General features: G+C 32.8%; 1 protein-coding gene and 2 pseudogenes across 1 annotated transcript; all 3 read left to right on the plus strand.

The window, feature by feature from the left end:
• Positions 1 to 67: 67 nt before the first annotated feature.
• On the plus strand, positions 68 to 6700 carry LOC112584396 (annotated as a pseudogene).
• An 8781-nt stretch (positions 6701 to 15481) lies between these two features.
• Positions 15482 to 16151, plus strand: LOC102410477 (annotated as a pseudogene).
• A 5815-nt stretch (positions 16152 to 21966) lies between these two features.
• LOC102411816 (olfactory receptor 6C2-like) lies at positions 21967 to 22491 on the plus strand. The gene has a single exon (XM_025282513.3). The coding sequence runs from the start codon at positions 21967 to 21969 to the stop codon at positions 22489 to 22491; it is 525 nt and encodes a 174-aa protein (XP_025138298.3).
• Positions 22492 to 22585: the final 94 nt, after the last annotated feature.

Here is a 22585-nt window from a genome sequence, read left to right on the forward strand (position 1 = left end):
TTCTCTTATATTTACTTATATTACACCTTAATCAAGTTAATTATTTGCTTTATTTTTTCTCAACGTCATGACGATTTGTCTTGGTAAAGAAAATGAAAATATATTTCTCATAAATTTATCTGTAGATAAATATGTTGTTGTGTTAAGTCACTTCAGTCGTAGCTGACTCTTTGCTACCCTGTGGACTCTAACCCACTAGGCTCCTCTGTCCATGGGATTCTTCAGGCAAGAATACTGGAGTGGGTTGCCATTTTCTTCTCCAGGGAATCTTCTGACCCAGGAATCAAATCTGTGTCTCTTTTGTCTCCTGCATTGCCAGGCTGGTTCTTTACCACTAGTGCTACCTGGGAAGCCCAGGTAATATAATCCCATATAATTAAACTTTATGGTATAATAAAAACAATTCATGAGTATTCCATAAAACTGGTAGCATAATACCACTGATTACTGTATTCAAATACAGATAAAATTCTACAAAAATTCCAGTGAGAACTGAAATTGTGTGATTAGATATTGAATAGAATGAATGAGGGCATGATGTAAAAGTACAATGAACCACTGAGAAAGATAACTGTAACATTTCTAATGTTCTAGGAAAACACATTAAAAACAAAAATGTGTTGGATAAAATCTCTCAATTTTTTTTTTAATATTGGTAAAAGCGAAGGTTAAAATGTGAACAATTATATTGCATCAAAGGCATAAAATAATCAGAAAGGAAGATAAATAATCCCATTTATGACCCATGAAAGGAAAATCTCATTTATGACCCAGGAAAGGAAAAAATGAAGGATGGAAAGGACAAGCTACTGGATTATGAATTAGAGGCTGGAGTTTAAAAGCCCATTTGGTGGCAGGAGATGAAAAGTCAGAATCCAAATGGTGAAAATACTTAAAGTGACAGAGCAACATAAAGTCAAGGCTTCAAAATTGTGATTTAAGAGGAAAACATTGGCCTCCCATGTAAAAAGACAGCAATTTTCTCTAAGAAATTTTTCGGTCTCTTCTTGAGTTATGAGCTACAAATGAAGACATGGAGACCATTATTATGTTTCTCTTTCTATCTGAGAAAGACTTTACAGCCCACATTATATATGTATATATATAAAGCTACTAATACTATATATAAAAACTGCAGTAGTGAATTCAAAGTATGCAGTGAGTTAGAGACACTTTATAAGAATTCATAGAAATCATATAAAAGCTACCCTCAGAAGAAATCAAATAATTCTTCAAACATAAATTATTCATTATTAAAAAAACAAATGGAAAAAAAATAACATTTTACTGCTCATTATAAAATTTAGATTAGAATAGTTAGCTATTCTAATTGCAAATTAGAATAACTTCACAAATATAGCAATGTAACAACAAAAAAATACATGAAGATATAGTGCTAATGAACAAAGTTTTAGCAAGCCAGAATTTTAAAAATTAATTCAAGGTGTGGAAGACAAATATATCAGTCTCCATAAAACATTTAAGAAGGCAAATAAAATGCATGTTTAAAGAGATAAAAGGATCAGATTACTTTAAAACTAACCATGGTGAATCACTAGATAAACTTGTTATGATTTCAATTATACAAACAATATCTCTCCATATTGAATTTTATGAAAATGTCTTAATATTTGACAAAAATATGATTATGAAGTTATAAGATAAGCTATAAAATTCACTGATGAATATAGGTAGGCTATTTCAAATAGCACCAAAAAATAGTCCAAATTATACTATGATCAAGGTGTATTTCCATAATACAAGAGTAGAGATAGATAATAGATAATAGAAATATAAAGATATGTATACAGAAATAGAAATATATATCAATACATACACACATATAAATGAAATATAGCCCAATTTTGCTATAACAACAAAATAAAGAAAGAACATTATATTTAGGTTTTGATTAATTGATCAAATGATCACTGGATACAAATCAATAATCTCTCCTAATACACTTAAAGTAAAATGAGAATATAATTAACTACCAAAATAAAATAATTTCTAAAGAAATAAAAGTTACATACTTTTACTGTGCCGTGTACTCATCTTAATTAAAATCAAGAACAAATGAGAAAAAAGAAACAAGTGAGGGATACTCACCTTCATCCCTGATAATCAGAATTTCATTGCCATCTTGAAAATGCCATAAGATATGTAATAAAATAGTTGGAATTATTAGAATATAAGTTATGAAACCACTGTAGTTAGAAATTATGAAAATCATGTTTTTTCAAGTGTTTACCTGTTTGAGAAGTGAATGGACCTTACCGTAATTGCCCTTTTAACATTTTACATGTTTTATTCACTACTTTTTCATTAAAATACATAAAATAATGACATATATTTAATTAGAATTGATGAAATCTAATAGAAAACTTACAAACATAATAAGAATATTTAGTTATTTGGATGAAGAACGGATGAATGCAATCAAAAAGTTAGTTTTGACAATATTTATAGCAGCAATAAGCTCCTCCATCAAAGCAATCAATATAACTGATAAAGAATAGATTCTATTGGGGATTCAATGTGTTACAAAATAAAATACTAATTTTCCCACTCAGTAGACAAATTTAACACAACTCCAGTTGGAATCAACTTTTTAAAAATTTTGAATTGCACAGATTATCTCAGTATGAAACAGTTAAATCTCATGAATGTGGAGCACATAAATGAAAATGATTATAAGTGAATAGAAACTTATTTTAAATAGTATCAAACATATTATAGATCAGTAAAACCAAATTAATATGGTACTTGCATTAAAAAAGATAAAACATTCAGTAGAACCTTTGAGAGCATGAAAGTATACACTAAAAAATAGCCTTTATTTTTATATAAAGTTTTAATTTACTTGTTAAATAAAAGTTGATTGTTTTCAGTTCGTTAAGAAAATCATTGTTTATATAATAATTGCTTCAGTCACAAGAAAAGCTCAAATGAAAAATTTATTTTTTATTCACACAAATGGGTTGCATTCTAAATAATTTAAAATTTTAAGTGTAAAAATAAGCCATGAAAACAAGACAAAACAAAACAGCAGTAACTGTTTCAGGTAATGAATGTTAATGAGCTTCATTGTGGTGGCTATTTCTCAATGTATATTTATAAGAAACTATCAGATTTTATACCTTATACATACATGTATATCCTCATTCGTACCTCAGTAAAGGTGAAAAAATATGTTTTAGAGAAATAAAAAAATGAATACATACTATATGATTCAATTTATATAATAGTTTAGAAAACGCAAACTAAACTATAATGATAGAGATGGATAGGTATTTGAGAGCAGCAGCAGGGATGAGCGGGATAGAGAGAGTAAACAGGACACATGGAAACTGGAAAATGAAGGATTCACATGATGGGCTGACACTTGGGAGTACACATATGTCAGAATGTCAAACTGTACACTTTAAATAGTGAAGTTTATTGTATGTCAATTATATCTAAATAATGTAGTTAAAAATTAAAGAGCAAAAAACACTTGATAGCCTTGACTGTATAAAACTATACCTGAGGGATGGTATGCGGAGGGAGGCGGGAGAGGGGTTCAGGACTGGGAACACGTGTACACCTGTGGCGGATTCATGTTGATGTATGGCAAACCAATACAATATTGTAAAGTAACTAGCCTCCAATTAAAATAAATAAATTTAAAAAAACTATGAACTATAAGGCAAAACTTAATATCAACACTTAAAGACTCAAAATCTTGAAATACATATATAATAAATATAAAAGAACAAGACATGAATCAGTATAAAAATTAATTTACCAAATCTAATTATAGTGGCAAATATTTGATATAAACTGATCTCATGATTTCTATAATATTATATAAATTTTCTAAAAGCGAAATATTTTTATTGAGAAATTTCACTTCTATAAATTATTCTCACAAATTAAAATGCGTTTGTATGAGCATCCTTTTGATAGAATAATTGGCAACTTTAGACAATAAAAATAATTTTACACTTAGTTCAGGTATTGTTTTAAAACTGGCCAAAATTGCTATTGAGGTGACATTACTTTGCAAAAAAAAAAAAAAAATTGATACTCTGAGGTAAACAAGTTATGTTTAAATATATAAAAGTGTGTTATTATTTTCATGAAATACACATAACAAAATTTATCATTTTGACCATTTTTAAGTGTAAAATTCAGTGGCAATAAATATATTCATATTGCTGTGGTGCTCAGTTGCTCAGTCTTGTTCGACTCTTTGTGACCCCATGGACTGCAACCCATCAGGCTTCTTTGTCCATGGGGTTTCCCAGGCAAGAATACTGTGGTGGGTTGCCATTACTTTCTCCAGAGGATCTTCCTAACCCAGGGATCAAATCCATGTCTCCTGCATCTCCTGCACTGCAGGCAGAGCCTTTACCACTGAGCCACCTGGGGAGCCCATATTGTTGTACAATCATAAAAACATATTTTGCATCCAATTAGAAGATATGGTGGCAAGTTTTTAAGTATTCACAAGTAGTCTGTGCCAAGACAGGAATATCTAAGGATAAGTTCTATAATGTAAACATTAACCTCGTAAAATTTTATAAACTTTTCCTTTCTCTTATCTGATTGGAATTGTCCAATAATAAAACATTCATATAATTACGGATTTCATTCCTTTAATTAAAGTTAATTTTTTCAAGATTTTTGTAATGATTTATGTAATTGAAATGATACCGCTTTCCTCCTGACCTGTGTCAAATGCTGTTGTAACATCCTCCTGTCTCCAAAGACACAGTGTTATTTATTTATTTTTTTTTTTTTGCCAAACTTCATTACTCAGAAGATTAAGTAATGCCTCTTGATTGTAGATCAGCAAGGACCATTTGTTTTTATCACTCAGTTGTATTTTCTGCAAATTAAAAAGAAAAGTGACATTTGACATTGATTGTAATAGCATTTCTCTCTGTCCTGCTGATTTAACATATATCCCCTCTAGCAGTCGAGAGTTCCTCAGCTCTTACTGTAATTTATTTTTGTTTCAATAATGGAGATAGTAAGAAAATATTTGGAGGTTTGACTGGAAGATGTAGAAGAGAAGGGAAGGTGATTATCATATGTATCAGCAGTAGAGGTTACATACATGTTCAGTAAAGGTAATGCAGGAAAAAAAATGTGGACTATGTAGCAGGAGATGGTGGGCAAGCAGCAGGGCTTAGCTTGTTTGTAATAATTAAGCACACTTAACCTGAAAAGTGAGTTTGAGCAAGCTCCAGGAGTTGGTGATGGACAGGGAAGCCTGGCGTGCTGCAGTCCATGGGTTAGCAAAGAGATACAACCAAGCGACTGAAGTGAACAGAACTGAACTTAAGAAGAAACTAGCACACAAAATTTTCTTTTGGAGCAAAGACCTTATATTTTGCTCTAGAGTCTATAGAGTAAACCCCAGTTATCATAGCACTGGTTTAAAAAGATTCAAGGTGTCAAGAAAAGATATGAATTCAAGCCAAAAGATACCATTGCAATCCATAAAACTTCTCAGCATCTACTTAGTTACAGTGGAAAATCTTAAACACAAGATAGACATAAAACATGTTGGTGTATATATATATACACACACATTATTAACACATATAACACATTGTATATAATAAAATAAAAGATTAAATAAAAAATTAAATCCGTTTAAATAGTATATAACAAAAAGAAAATTTCTCTAAATATCACATACAGATTGGAGAGAAGTCAGAAGTCTGTGATGAGAAACAGAGAACAACACTCATTCTGCTGGGACTGACAGATGACCCAGAGCTGCAGGTTCTAATTTTTATCTTTTTATTCCTCACCTACACACTGAGTTTAACTGGAAACCTGACCATCATCACACTCACATTTGTGGATTCCCACCTGAAAACACCAATGTACTTTTTCTTAAAAAATTTCTCCTTGGAGATCTCCTTCACATCTTATTGTATCCCCAGATACCTGTATAGCATAGCTCAGATGACAGGGTCATTGTCTACAATGCTTGTGTCATTCAAGTATCTTTTACTGACCTCTGTGGAGTAACAGAATTTTTTCTGCTGGCCACCATGTCCTAAGACCATTACTTGCCCATCTGCAAACGCTTGCACTATGTGACCATCATGAGCAACAGATTCTGCAGGATTCTCATCATCTTTTGTTGGACGGCTGGTTTGTGTGTATTAATCCCACCACTTAGCCTGGGTTTAAATCTAAAATTCTGTGACTCTAACAAGACTGATCATTTTGGCTGTGATGCATTTCCTTTAGCGAAAATCTCATGCTCAGACACATGGCTGATGGAACAGACGGTTATAATCTGTGCTGTGCTGAACCTAAATATGACTCTTATTTGTGTAGTTCTGTCATATGCTTGCAGAGCAAGACAGTTTTGAGATTCCTTTCTGCTCAGCAAAGGAAAAAGCCCCTTTTAACCTGTTCTTCTCACATGAGAGTGGTTACCATCACTTATGGCACATGCATTTTCATCTACCTGAATCCTACAGCAAAGGAAGAAGTGACCATTAAAAAAGTGGTTTCACTGCTCATTTTTTCTGTTTCATCTACGTTGAACTCATTTATTTATACCTTGAGAAACAACCAAGTCAAGAAAGCCTTTAAGGACTCAGAGAAAAGAATTGCCTTGCTCTCATCTAAGTATGAAAAAATATTTTTAAAATATCATCTCAAAAGGGTAGGAAGGAGACTTTTTTGAAGCTTATAATTTACTATTAGCAAAATACATATTATTACACTGAACACACATATATATTAGATAAAATTTAATATTCTTTTGAAACTATGGTAAAAGTTGTCAATAGAATGTATTAGAAATAATGATTTAACTGGTTAGAGCAATAATCTATAAAAACATGTGGATAATCAGGAGAATATAGGCAGGCATATGGGAGCAGAGGTTGCGCTATAGATCACAGAGACTTAAGGCTGAAGTCTCAGGATTACTGCAGTAAGAGCACTTGTGACACAATAGATGCACATTTAATAAAAGTTTTAATTAGTAAATCGTACTTATTTTCATGGAAAGATTACATTTTTTCCTGAGAAGTATTATCTGCAGCTTACACAGCTGTGAGTCAAGGGAAAAACATTCCCCAGTATATTTGAACCTGTGCCAATATCTAATACCAATTAAGCTTTTATATTTCAGATCCTATCATAATAATCTAAATTATTAGATACAACAAGTTGAAAATCCACACAAATGTAATTCCTTAGAAATTATAGCTTTTACACCAAATCAACTAATTACTATCGGGAAAGCAATGAAATACAGATATAACATCACAAATTTGGAACACTGAAAAAGCTATGGTCAATAGGAATTCTGTTAAATTATTCATTATTTACAAAAATGTAAACTAGCCCCAAAGTGGGGAATTGGTACCCACCTGAATAAAATGAAAAAAAAAAAAGTAGAATTTACAAAAGTAAATGGAAAATGTAACTTATTATGGGTAGAAAATGAAGTCAGTTAAGTAAGCTAAAGAGAGTAAAAACCACTTCTTTGAAAAGTCCAACAGCATAGGTAAATCCCACTCCAATGAATGTCATGAGTGAAAAACAAATAATCGGTATGTTATTGGGAAATCTGGGACAAACAATAATATAAGAAAACAAAATAATTAGGAAAAATATGAGGGAGAATAAATAAATGATTGCATTTGATTGATTTCAAAGTCTTATTCAAATTTTGCTTTTCTGAAATGGAGGAATTATATGTCATACAATGAGTGATATCAATCATGGTTCAGTTTAATCAGCAACATTTTGTTTTCAATAGTAATACACAATAAAATTGTATTCTTAAAGTGATGTCTTAAAATTGATGATATTTGGTATTTTTTTAAAAATCTCGAGGAAATTCTTACATATTCAGAAAATTCAAGAAACTCTAACAGGGAAATAGTGCAATTAATGAGGGAATTTGGTCTCTGGATGAAAAAATGGAAATTATTTAAAAATCAGTAGACAATCATAGCAATAAGCAATGGGAAATTTGTAATATGAGCATGTACATGTATATTTATGTATTTTGGAATAAGCAATCTATAAGTAATTATAGATTATGTATTATAGAATCACATATTACTTTATTTGTGTACAGCCATTTAGCAAGTAGAACATTGAAACAAGACAAATTTTAATACAGGATATCTGAAGCAGAAACTAAATGATGCAATCAGAAAGAAGAATGGGTAGAACAAGACAAAAAAATAAAAATGAAACATTGATCATAAAATCACATGAAATATGAGTTTCAGTAAATATATATAGATATATATGTATACATATATTTGAGTATAAAGAAACTTTTTTTTTTTTTTCCTCAAAAAAATATGTTACAAGAAAAGCTTCATTAGATACTGTAAGGCTAGATATTATCCACAACCTTAGGAAAATACAGCATGTTGATTTCTCACACACTACAGGCAACTGAAAAACTCTCTTGTTTTCTTAAGGTCTTACAACTGTATAGGTAGAAGGGAATTGGAGGTGAACTTGTCCAACTCTTACATTTCAAATGGGAAAACACTGAGATACAAAGAGATTAGGTGATGAATTTAAAGTCCTGTCTCCTATTTGTCCATGTAGTGTTCACTCCATCGCCCCAGTAGATTTCCAAGCCATGGTTCGGGTATACTTGAGCCTATAGTCTCATCTCTTTTGTTGTTGTTGTTGTTTTTTTTTTTTGACTCTTTTGTGACTCAAATGGACTGTAACCCACAAGGCTCATCAGTCCATGGGATTTTTCTAGGTAAGAATACTGAGTTCTTATACTGGAGGGTATTTGAAAAGACTAAGGTGGAAATTAATAAAATAGAAAAATATTTTTTCAAATACATTTACTTCTACAACTGAATGATAGATCATTAGATATTTGTCAAGTGAAAGAAATGAAGTTGCAGATTATTTTGTTAATATTAGTTCAATAAAAATATAAATGTGAAAAGATAAATGCCTGGAGCAGGAGCTCCACCCATGGCAAAGGTCATGAGGAAGGAGGCTCGGCATAAGCAAAGGCAGGATCGGAGCATCAGGAGTCCCCCTGGAAATTCTCGAGCATCTACCCCCAAAACCAGAGTCTGCCAACTTTCTGCTTTGTGCTTTCACCTACACCTCTGACTTTACGGGGGGGCTGTCCCCCACTACCTCTCTCTGAAAAAAGAGTTAACTTATAGCTCCAGTTAATAAAGTTCCTGGGTGTGATAGTGTTTCAACCTACAAACTCCTTTGGAAGTCCTCTAGCCTGCCTGAATAGGTTTTTCCGGCCACATGTGATTGCTCAGAGCCTCCCAACTGTGAGAGGCATGAGATGTTCTAAACTGTCTAAACACAGATTCCTTTGAGCAGTTAAAAGATTGATTAGAAATTGCATTGGTGAAGGGTTTTTCACTTGTTGGGCCAATGTTTGCTGCTAAGTTTCCATATCCCTTACCTGCTGTGTCCCTGGCAGTATATTGATTAATATAATTGGTGTAAGTAGTAGCTTTAATGTTTGTAATCTTGGACCCTTGAGTTAATTCTTTTTCTTGTTATAGCCTACCACACCTTTGCCCTATAGGAATGCAACTTTAATGCTTTTGGAGGGTGGCGCCTGACTAATCACCTTTAGAGAAAAATAAGTTTTCTGAAGAAAGGGTCTTAAAATGTTAACAGGCCTCCGGGCCAGAAGATGATGCAAATCACCTAAACTTTTGCATATGATGTTTGCAGGAAGAAAGCCTGGCTTACTGCATGACTCTACCCCTTCCCCCATTATCCTCTATGCATAACTTAAGGTATAAAAACTACTTTGGAAAATGAAGTGCGGGCCTTGTTCACCGAAACTTGGTCTCCCCATGTCGTTCTTTCTCTCACCTTCTGGCTGAATTATTTCAGCCTCTTTTCTCCACTGAATTTCCTCACTGAGCTATCCTTATTTAACCACTCTTAATATCTTTAATTAACATTTAAGTAAGCTGTTGTTTCCTGCTCCCGAAGCCGTCTCCCCTTTGAAACCCCTGGACCCCGGCAGATAAACTCTTTGAATGTGTAAATATTGTACATTATACAATGGAATGTTATTCATCCATAAACAGTGGGAAATCATATCACTTGCAACAGCATGACTGGACCTTGAGGGTATTATGTTAAGTGAAATAAGTCAGAAATAGAAAGACAAATACTGTATAATCTCATTTTTTTGTGGAATTAAGAAACAAAAAAAACACAAAGTCAGCCTCATAGAGAAAGAGATCATATTTGTGGTTACCAGAAGAGGGAGGGCAGAGGCAAATGAAGAACATGATGCTGACACTGCTGTAAGGTATATTTGAAAGTTGTTAAGAGAGTAATCCTAAGAGTTTTCATCAAAAAGGAGAAAACATATTTTGTATCTATATGAGATGGATGTTCACTATACTTTTGTAGTAATCATTTCACAATGTAAGTCATTATGCTGAATGTCATAAACTTGCCATCCAGTGTGGCATATCAACTGTATCTCAATAAAACTGGACAAAATTAAATATAAAAATCCCATTAAAAAGAAGAGCACTGTAAACTCAAGCAAGTGGAGGGTATTTGAAAAGACTAAGGTGGAAATTAATAAAATAGAAAAATATTTGAGAAATCATCAAGATTAATGAAGGCATGCCAATAATGTGGCATTGGTGTAAGAATAAACAAATATATCAGCAGAGAGAATAAAGAGTAAAGGAATAATATATACAAGTATGGTAAAATGAAGTATGACAAAGCAGTACAGATAGAGTAACAATTTCAAAAATCCTGGGCTGTCAGAAATATTTTAGATTTTTATCTTGGTTATTTTGTTTTTCATTCCTGGTAAACTTATGAAAATCAATCTTGAAATTCAGGTAAGATATGTAAACTTTTAATATGCATATATTTCAGTACAAATATTTAAATAAAAAAATAGTGTAGAATGAAAAGCATATAGCTAATATCACAATTAATATAAAAAAATTAAAAAGGGCAATGTTTTTTACCTAAGATCAGGAATAAGAAAAAGAGAGCCATAGCAAAATTTCATAAAAATAAATATTAAACACATGGAGATTTTTTTTTATAGGTGGAACTATTTTATTGACAAATAACATGCTTGTTTATGTAGACAAGAATACCAAAAAAAAAAAAAAAACCTGCTAGAACTAAGAAAACATAACAAGGGCACAGAATGAAAAGTCAGCGAACAAAAATTAACTGTATTTCTACATACTAGCAACAATCTGAAAAGAAAATTCTGAAAATTCAAAATAACCTAAAATGCCTTTGGAATGAATTCAACAAAAGACATCTAAGCAATGACATCACTTTGCCGACAAAGGTCCATACAGTCAAAGCTGTGGTTTTTCCAGTAGTCATGTAAGGATGTGAGGGTTGGATCATAAAGAAGGCTGAGCACCAAAGAATTGATGCTTTCAAATTATGGTGCTAGAGAAGAGTCCCTTGGACAGCAAGGAGCTCAAACCAGTTAATCCTAAAGGAATCAACTCTGAATATTCATGGAGGGACTGATGCTGGAGCTGAGCTCCAGTACTTTAGCCACCTGATGCAAAGTGCCAATTCATTGGAAAAGACCCTGATTCTGGGAAAGAGTGAAGGCAAAAGGAGAATAGGGAGGCAGAGAATGACATGGTTAGATAACACCACCAACTCAGTGAACATGAATTTGAGCAAACTCAGGGAGATAGTGAAGAACAGGGAACCCTCTGTGCTGCAGTTCATCGGGTCACAGAGTCAGACACAACTTAGTGACTGAAAGCAAAGTGAAAGTGAAGTCGCTCAGTCGTGTCCAACTCTTAGCGATCCCACGGACTGCAGCCCACCAGGCTCCTCCGTCCATGGGATTTTTCAGTCAAGAGTACTGGAGTGGGGTGCCATTGCCTTCTCCAAACAGCAACAAAATTTACACTAAAAATACCAACCATCACTAAGATAAGTCAAACCTAAGGAAATGGAGCTGCAGACCACTTCCTTGGGTTGAAATTTTTTTTTTTTTTTTTAATCCATAGATTCAAAGCATCCTCATTCAAATTCCAAGCAGGATTTTTGTCAAAATTGATGAATTGATATTAAAATCCATACAGAAACTGCAAGAACTTAATAAAATCAAAATAATTTTAAACATGATTAACATATTTGGAGAATATACACTACCTGATTAATGTGAGCTACAGTAATTTCATCAGGTTTTGCCAGGTGGCTCAGTAGTAAAGAATCTGCCTGCCAATGCAGGAGACATGAGTTCAATCTCTGGATCAGGAAGATCCCCTGGAAAAGGGAATGGCAACCCACTCCAGTATTCTTGCCTGGGAAATTCCGTGGACAGAGGAAGCTGGCAGGCTACAGCCCATTGGGTCTCAAAGATTTGGACATGACTTAGTCACTAAACACCAATTTCATAGAAGGTGAGCCTTCCAGAATGGCTGTGTGAGAAGATCAGCAAAAATTCTCCCTGAAAAACAGTAATAAATATGGACCAAAATTGGCAGATTTTTTCCCTACTGATGCTTTTTAAAATATTCATTTCCTAACCACACATTTAATGAACTCTATCTGCAGGGTTCATTATAACATGAAAATTTGCAGTCACAAAGTAAGGGCTCTGAGAAAGGAGAAGGAGAAAGAGAGAGAGAACTCAACAAGTTTAAAAAATCAAGAAATCTGAGTGAAGGTTACACATTCTTGTAACTTTTCTTGTATATCCAAAATGATTTCAAAAATTTAAGATTTTCAAAGTATTAAAAAAATATATGCCAATTAAATCCAAAGATTGTGAGAATGGATTGAAAGATAAGATTCAACCATATGCTACGTACCAGAGACAATCTGTAGGAAGAGATAGAAAGAAAAATATGGATAGAGAGGTTTACTGATGCAAATACCAACAAAAAAAAGCTTATTGAGGTGTATAAATATGAGATAAGGTAGACTTCAAAGACATATTATAATCAATAAAGAGATACTTTTCATAATATACAATGTTCAACTCAAAAAGATTACATAAATTATTTTTTGCAGTTAACAACATTGAAATACATGAAATTAAAATTGATAGAATAAAAGAGAAAAATAGAAAAATCCAGAATTGTAAATTTTGAACAAGATTTATAGCTGATGAAGCATACACCTGTACTGAATTCAGTACAGACATAGGAAGTTTGAACAACACTAAAACCTACTATTATGACTGACATTTAGAGAACTCCCTACCTGTAAGTGTATAATATACATTTTTTTAATTGCACAAAGAACACTTATAACATAGAATATTTGTTGGACCTTTGTCTCAACAAATATCCAAATATTGAAGTAACTTAGATTATATTATATAATGTAATGTTCAAAATGGAATTGAACTAAAAATTAACATTTCAATAAAATATTACTAGAAAGCCACAAAATGTTTGAAATTATGTAACCACTTACACATAGCTTGTGGATTAGTAGGAGAAAAGAAGGTGGGAGGATAGAAACTGTATTGAACTACAGGAAAATTCCATATTTGTAAGAAAATTCAAGTTTTAAATGCATATATTTTCAAAAAGAAATATTAACTACTTAAACTTGCATCAGTATGTACATTGGGGACTACCAATATAAGATATTCAAAGCCAAAGATGGTTTTAAAAACTAATGAAGTATTCAGAAAATGAACACTATACACCAGGAATTTTTCTGCTGAAACTGGTAGAAATTATTGAAGTGATACTTAGTTTCCGGTGTTTATAAATCTGAAAAATCACAGTTTATGATCCACTTTTACAAATGCTTTCCTACTTTAAATGTCCTTAATAAATGTGCATAGTAATGTATAAAAATAATATATCTAGGTGTATACATACAGATGTCAACAACAGCTAACTGTTTACCATGAATGATCATACATGTATTTTCTTTATGAGTATTTATTTTTACAATTAAAATTAAAGTCATAAAATTAATAAATAAGGAAAAGTGTTCCCTATAATTAAAAGGGTCTTTGGTGAAGTTCATGTTTATTTCTGTCTCTAAGAACTCTGTCCCCATTGTTCCTTCAGGAGTATTTCTTTCCCCCAAACTTAATTACATGCTAAATTCCTTAATGACTTTTGAACCAGTGACTAAGGACCTAAGTGTTTATTCACTTAGTTGTGATACATTAAAAAAAAAATGACTGTATTTCAAAGGAATCATATCATAAAGCTCTCTAAAAAACAGTGAGATCTTGTTGTACAGCCTTTTTACTTAGAGTACAAGTAAACATTGTTAGATTTCAGTGGGACCAAAATGTTTTAGAGATAGAAAACTTGGAAATCTTTGCCTGCAAATGTGTTAGTGTTGTTTCCTAAAAAACAGTAATTGGCAGTGTACCTACCTATTTCTACTCCTTGGAATTTGACACATTCCTGCTCAGCTACTGTCACCTTGAGGCATTTGGGAGTGAAATGACTATCTGAAGCTATCATTACCAGAAGAGTAAGTATGTTCATCTTGATCACTTATCCTCAAATTATCAGAATGATAGACTGATGCTTGCCTCTGAAAGCTAAGATGATTTCATATTTTCTGAAAAGATCTTTTTACGAAGTTAAGACAAGTAATGAAATAAATATATTAAAATCGTGTTGGCCTGCTTATGCATTGGTAAAACTAAGTTATCTCAGTGTAACATTATTTTTTGAACATCCAAAGCAAACTTCCTTGGTATCCCATGCACATGTGAAAAAATACAGAGGGACAAACATACATGGTAGATGTGTCTTGAGCTCTAACATTTTAGAAGAAAATCTTGGTATGTGAGAAGAAGCAAAATAGTGAGTTAAAAGTGAATTGAAGAATTATTGGAAAAAAAGGGCTATCAGACTACCGGTGAAATCACCTAAATCAACAGTCTCTTCTGCTTCTATGGCTGAGACAGAATTAAACAAGTGTATTGCAATGTAAAACAAACTGAAAAAAAGAATTTGAAAATGTGGAAACAGTTATAAAAATAAGATCTCTCATATAGTAAAAGCAATTTTGAGAAAACATTCCCTTAACCAACCATGGAATAATACATATCAGTTAGAGGTGAGGATAGATATCTGTTCACAATTCATTGTTAAGTTCAAGATGAAAATCTCTGCGAACCGCTTTACAAGAAGTTGTTTTGCTAATACCCACTGATAACATGATTTTGGTACCATTTTTTCAATATTAATCTCAATTTTATAAACAGACGGGCTGAAGTCAGGACCTTGTGATGAGAAACCATACAAGACTAACAGCATTCATCCTGATGGGATTGACCAATGACCCACAATTCCAAGTTCTAGTATTTATCTTTCTGCTTGAGTTACATATGTTGAGTGTAACTGGCAATCTAACAATCATCTCCCTCATCTTAGTGAATTCACAGCTTAAATCTGCCATGTACTTTTTCCTCCAAAATTTCTCCTTCTTAGAGATCTTATTCACTACCATCTGTATTCTCAGATTCCTTTATAGCATGTCTACTGGATATAAGATCATTACTTACAATGCTTGTGCTAGTCCACTACTTTTTGTCAACCTTTTTGGAGCAACTGAATTTTTTCTCCTAGCCTTCATGGCCTATGACCACTCTGTGGCCATCTGCAAACCATTGCATTATGTCACCACCATGAGCAGCAGAGTCTGCAAAAGGTTTGTCCTCAGCTGCTGGCCTGGAGGGCTGTTTATCATAAGCCTCCCCAATTAGTCTAGGCTTAAATCTGGAGTTCTGTGATTCTAGCGTCATTGATCATTTTCTCTGTGATGCGTCTCCTATCTTCAAGATCTCTTGCTCAGACATTTGGTTCATAGGGCAGATGGTTACAGCCCGTGCTGTGATGACCTTCATCATGACCCTTGTGTGTGTAGTTCTTCCCTACATATACTTCATAAACACAATCCTAAAATTTCCCTCTGCCCAGCAAAGGAAAAAGGCTTTTTTCACTTATTCTTCCCACATGATTGTTTTTTCCATCACCTATGGCAGCTGCACTTTCATTTACATTAAACCTTCAGCAAAAGAAGTGCACATTAATAAAGGTGTGTCAGTGCTCACCACTTCCATTGCCCCAATGCTAAATCCCTTTATATACACCCTGAGGAATAACCAAGTGAAGCAAGCATTCAATGATTCAATCAAGAAATAGTAAAATATTGAAATTGCAGATTCAGGTTATCAGGACAGTTTGGTGTCATGTTTAATGCAGGATGAGAGCTGATCAACAAACTATTCTGATGCACAATAAATACAAAAATAGAAAGTAAACTTGATATACTTTAAGAGCAATGTGACAAAATTATTAGTGAGCCTAACAATAAAAAATTTGAACTTGTATATTATACCATTTTATATTTTCACTGTTTTTACAAAAATATGAATATGCATCACATTGAAGGTAAATGCTGGTACTTCACCATAAATAGTTCTGGAAACACTAGATTAATGGGTCTTAAGTTTCTAAATGATTCTGTATCTTTGTGATCATCACAGTAATTAAACTAAGTGCCTGAAAGCATTTTTGGCCCTGCAGCCTTAACAGATCCTAACTAGTTCATTTCCCCCGCTGTTGCAAAATACATGTGCAAGGTACCATCTCTCATTAAAGAGATTGTCCAGAAAAACAAGCAGAATTATACCTTCAGACCAGTGTCACCTATTCAACAAACAGTTCAACTATACAAGTGCATGAGAGATGATGATAATGATAGAGAACAAGAGAGAGATGTTGTCATCCACATAACTATCAGGGCCATTATTCAAACATTAGTATAAAAAGACTTTCTAAAATCTTGAGAATCCTCATTACAAAAGAAAGCTTCTGATACTATATATGGCGACAGATATTAATTACACTTACTGTGGTGATCAGTTCACACTATATACAAATGTCAAATCATCATGTTGTACACTGAAACTAGTGCAAGATTTTATCTCAATTATACCTCAATAAAAAGTGATTTGCATATACAAACTGCTATGCATATTGGGTTAGCCAAAATGGTCCTTTGGGTTTTTCCATAGGATAATAAATTAAACAACAAGGTCCTAATATAAGCATAGGGAACAATATCCAATATTCCATACAAGCTATAATAGAGAAGAATATGAAAAACAATATATATATATGTATGTATAATTGAATCACTTTGCTGTACACTTGAAACTAACACAACTTTGCAAACCAATTGTACTTCAATAAAATTTTTTAAATGTTTGCTAAAAATAAAAAAAATGTAGTCAATGTAAAAAATAAATGTACTTTGTTATCAAAGAGGAAGACTAACATTCCAGAACTGAAGGTAGCTTCTTGAATGGAAATTTATAATAAAAATGGAAATTAAAAAAAAAAAAAAAAACTTTTAGGAAAAGGCAGATCAAGTACTGATATATATACTGAAACACCAGATATAAAGGTAGGTATTGCACAAAGACCAAATTTCAATAAAACTCAACTGAAAAAATGGAAGGAAAACTCAAGTTATTTATTGATCAGAGGTCAGTAATGTAAAGTGAGAAAGAATAAAAAAGATGAACCTTCATATGAATTCTCAAGGAAAATTCATACTCTTAGATATTAAATTCTTCATTACCTTTCATGTATCTCTCCCTAGTCCTCTGTGTCTGGGCATATAGAATACATTTGTCTCTGTAATATTTTATTTATAGATCCTTGTTTATTCTTGAATTATTTTCTTCAGTCTTTGCACTGTCCTTTAGATAAATCCTGATCATCCTTCAGATCTCAACATAATGTCACTGCCTTGGGAAATCTGTCCTCGGCCTCTTCCCAAATCACACTTTCTTCCCATTTTCCCCACCTTTTATCCCACTCCCCCACATCCCATTCTTTCTATTCTTCTTTATTCCTCTCAATGAAAGGAAAACCCTTTTTGCCTAACACTTGACATACTTGCAGCATTTATGGTCACAATATTCTCTTTTCCTTTCTGCCTCAGTTTGCTTAACTTTAATTGTTACAACTAAGTTTTTTTTTTATTCTTCATTCTTTACAATGCTATTACTGTCATCCAGTAAATTTCTCATTTCAGGTATTGTATTTCATTTCTCAGAGCTAACTCTTTGGTTTGTGTATATTTCTGAAGAAGAAATTTATCTTCTGGAATATTTAGCTAGAGTGCAAAAATATTTTTACTACAATAATACTCCAAAAATTACAAAAAAGGAATTTTCAAAAATTAATATATAAATTTGTTGTATCAAATATATAGTTATATGGGCTTCCCTTGTGGCTCAGCTGGTAAAGAACCTGCCTGCAATGCTGGAGACCTGGGTTCAATCCCTGGGTTGGGAGGATCCCCTGGAGAAGGGAAAGGCTACCCACTCCAGTATTCTGGCCTGGAGAATTCCATGGACTGTACAGTCCATGGGGTCACAAAGAGTTGGCAAAACTGAGCAACTTTCACTGGGTCTAATCCCTTCTTATATACATATAATCATTTTAATAATGTGAAAATTCAAAGTTATAAATTTATAAAATGTGCTTATAAATTTTGGTTTGATATTATAGTAACAAAATATTATATAATATATTATTATATATTATATTATTATTATATATATAATATATATTATATTATATATATATATAGCTGAGGTATTAAATAGATCTCTAAAAATGAATTACATTTATATTTACAATTATTTCAGCAAATTATACAGGTCAAGATTATTGTTCATATATTTTTAAATATTATGCACAATATATTGATAAAGTTGCTGATTTATAATCTGAGAAGATCTTTTTCAAAGTGTTTACATTAGTTATCTCCAGATTATGATACCATGTACATTTTATTTGATTAACTTTTCAAAATAATTTTATTATTCATATAAAAGGTAAATTCAAGAGAAAATTGAGTTTCCCAGGTGGCACAGTGGTAAAGAATCTGCCTGCCAATGCCAAAGACATAGAAGATGAGAGTTCAATTCCTGGGTTGGGAAGATTCCCTGGAATAGTAAATGGCCACCCACTAAAGTATTCTTGCAGGGAAAATCACATGGACTGAGGAGCCTGGCAGGCTACAAATTCACGGGGTCACAAAGAGTTGGACACAACTGAGCGCCACCACCAAGAGAAAATTAGGGCTCTTTGATCTTCAGAGTAATTTGAATGATATAATTATAGAATATTTAGAGTAGTGCATCATTTCGCTCTTGTTTCTTATGCTCCAGTCTCTAAGCTGTTTATTCTTCTTTCTTCTGAGGATATTACTCCTCAGAGCTGCATGTTTTAGGCTTTTTGCCAGCACTATGACACCAAAGATTCCATAATGATTTATTGAACCTGGATCTCTAAGGACCCTTCTGTAATTTATTAAGTTGTACGTCTGCTAAATAGAAAAAACACCAGTCTTGTTAATGTATAAATCTCTCTCTCCAGAAAGTCAGAATGTGAAGACCTTCAAAACCTTAGAGAATTCTTGGTAATTCTCAATCTTAGAATTGCTTTTTATTTTCAGCTATAAGCAATAAGGGAAAATACATTTTAGGTTTGGGATAGCCATCATTTATGCAGAAAATTTTATAATACTTGATGATGAATAGCAGAAATAATTATGCATTTCAAGCTGCACATTAATATAGAGTGAAATTATGAGCAATAGACAACAGAAAGACACATATTTTAACCTTAAGAACTAATGTTGCTAAGCAGTCACTTGAAGTTATGATTGACTGGCAAAAAAGTATATAGATTTTTTTTTAATTTTTCAGTGGCTTTTGTAAGAAATATCTGTAAATTCCTATGTAAAAAATGCTTTATATCCATCTTTATCAACTAAGAGCTATTAATGTAAATTTTGACATTTCATAATGAAACTAAATATTATAAGATATAGATCATTTTTAAATAATTAACTTTGAAAAGATAAAAATCATGGTACAGTTTGATTTTTATGCATTAGTTAGTATAGTATAGTTTGAGAGATATTAAGACAATAAATTCCTACTTTATCCTCAATCATAACATAAAAAATACATATATACACAAGTCGATCACCACTCCTATGTAAAACATGTTGTGATGATTTATCATCTCATTTGGCATCCTTCCTTCATTACAAATACCAATTCTCGAGAACATAAAGTAAACAGAAACGAATCTAAGGTCAATTGCCTTTTCAATACTTGATTTGTAACACCTAGGAGAATCTCAGTTTCATTGGTGAACTTTAATTTTGAAAAAGGACACATTACTTCCAGAACACTGAAAACTGCCTGGAATGTGAAAAGCTGAGTTCACTAGCACAGTGATGTCCTAAGTGTCCACGACTAAGAGAAGGGGAAGAAAGTTTGAATTGTTGAGTGTTTTCACACCATCCTAAATTCACCTAATTTTGGACCCAGTGAAGCCGCTAATTTGGGGGAAAGCTTTCAGTCCTCAAGCAAAGTATAAAATCAAAACTGTGTAAGAGGGTTCCCTTTTCCCCACACCCTCTCCAGCATTTATTGCTTGTAGACTTTTGGATCGCAGCCATTCTGACTGGCGTGAAATGGTACCTCACTGTGGTTTTGATTTGCATTTCTCTGATAATGAGTGATGTTGAGCATCTTTTCATGTGTTTGTGAGCCATCTGTATGTCTTCTTTGGAGAAATGTCTATTTAGTTCTTTGGCCCATTTTTTGATTGGGTCATTTATCTTTCTGGAATTGAGGTGTAGGAGTTGCTTGTATATTTTTGAGATTAGTTGTTTGTCAGTTGCTTCATTTGCTATTATTTTCTCCCATTCTGAAGGCTGTCTTTTCACCTTGCTACTAGCTTCCTTTGTTGTGCAGAAGCTTTTAAGTTTAATTAGGTCTCATTTGTTTATTTTTGCTTTTATTTCCAATGTTCTGGGAGGTGGGTCATAGGCAAAACCAATACAATATTGTAAAGTTTAGAAATAAAATAAAATTAAAAAAAAATAAAATAAAAATATGGAACCCGTAACAAATTAAATAAATAAATAAAATTAAAAAAAAAAAGAAAAAATACCATTAAAAAAAAAGAAACAGAAAAAAAAAATCAAAACTGTTTCCTTCTGTTTAGTAGTATTTGCAAAATGTGAAGCTTACTTGGGGACACTATAAAGTTTTTTGTCAGATTTGAGCCTGCTCTCAGATGAATACAAGAATATTTTTTAAATAAAGACAGTAAAATGTAAAATTACATAAAATAACTCCATTATGTAGGGTAATTTCCTAATAGTTTGTTAACATAGAAAAATCCAAGCCCTGGAGGCACTGAATGAAGGCTGAAAACAGTTGAAGTTGGTGTCTTTGTAATAGACGAAAGCTGAGAAATAACCGTAGGAAAATTATCCAGTATTACAAAGTATTTGACCACTAGCTTCCATAACTCATGAATAGACAGACTAAGCCAAAAATATTAGGAACAAAGATAAAACTATCTGATTGAAAGATGAGGCAAGAATGAAAATACAGTAACTATTTATATACACAATAAAATACTACTCATGGACAAGATATTCACTTCAAGACAGTCAAGGCAGTTTCCTGTCATTTACAGCCAGTGTTGAGCACTTATTTAGACTTCATTACACTCTTTTCAAGTGTCTCTGAATTTTTCCTGATGACTGAGCAAAAGCAGAAATCCTTGATGAGAAACCACACAATAACAACGTTCATCCTGCTGGGACTGACTGATGACCCACAAATGAAAGTTCTAGCTTTCATCTTTCTTTTTTTTAACCTACATGTTGAGTGTAGCTGGGAATCTGACTATTATCTCCCTCACCCTCACAGATGGCCATCTCAGGACAGCCATGTCCTTGTTTCTCCAAAATTTCTCTTTCTTGGAAATCTCATTCACAGCTGCCTGTATTCCCAGATTTCTGTAAACATAACAACTGCTGACAAGGTCATTATCTACACTGCTTGTGCTGTTCAAGTATTTTTTACTTTCCTTTTTTGGGATAATGGATTTTTTTCTTCTAGCCACTATGTCCTTTGACCACTATGTGACCATCTGCAAACCCCTGCATTATATGACCATCATGAGTAACAGAGTCTCCCATAGGTTTATCATCAGCTGTTGGATGATTAGCTTGTTAATCATCATTCCCCTACTTAACCTGGGCCTCAATCTGGAATTCTGTGACTCTAATGTCATTGATCATTTTTTCTGTGATGCCACTCCCTTTCTAAAGATATCATGCTCAGACACATGGTTCATAGAGAGAATGATTCTGGTGTGTGCTGTCTTGACTTTCATTATGACCCTTGTGTGTGTTGTTCTGTCTTACATGTATATCATCATGACAATTATAAGATTATCTTCTTCTCAGCAAAGGAAAAAGGACTTTTTGACTGGTTCTTCCCACATGGTTGTAGTTTCCATCACCTATGGCAGCTGCATCTTCACGTATATCAAATCTTCAGCCAAGAATGAGGTGGCTCTTAATAAAGGAGTTTCTCTGCTCATTTTTTCTATTTCACCCATACCTAGAAAATTATCAATAGTTTAATAATTATTATTTTCACTGTTTAGTTTATCTTATAACAAAAAGATATTGAAAATAGATAGCATATGCCTATGATCCTACACTAAGTGCTGCATAG

This window comes from Bubalus bubalis, chromosome 4 (genome assembly GCF_019923935.1).
Source record: "Bubalus bubalis isolate 160015118507 breed Murrah chromosome 4, NDDB_SH_1, whole genome shotgun sequence".
In the NCBI taxonomy this organism is placed as follows: Eukaryota; Metazoa; Chordata; class Mammalia; order Artiodactyla; family Bovidae; genus Bubalus; species Bubalus bubalis.

What these genes read in the sequence shown, in the direction of transcription:
- LOC102411816 (XM_025282513.3), top strand. Translation starts at nt 21,967, where the DNA reads ATGTCCTTTGACCACTATGTGACCATCTGCAAACCCCTGCATTATATG.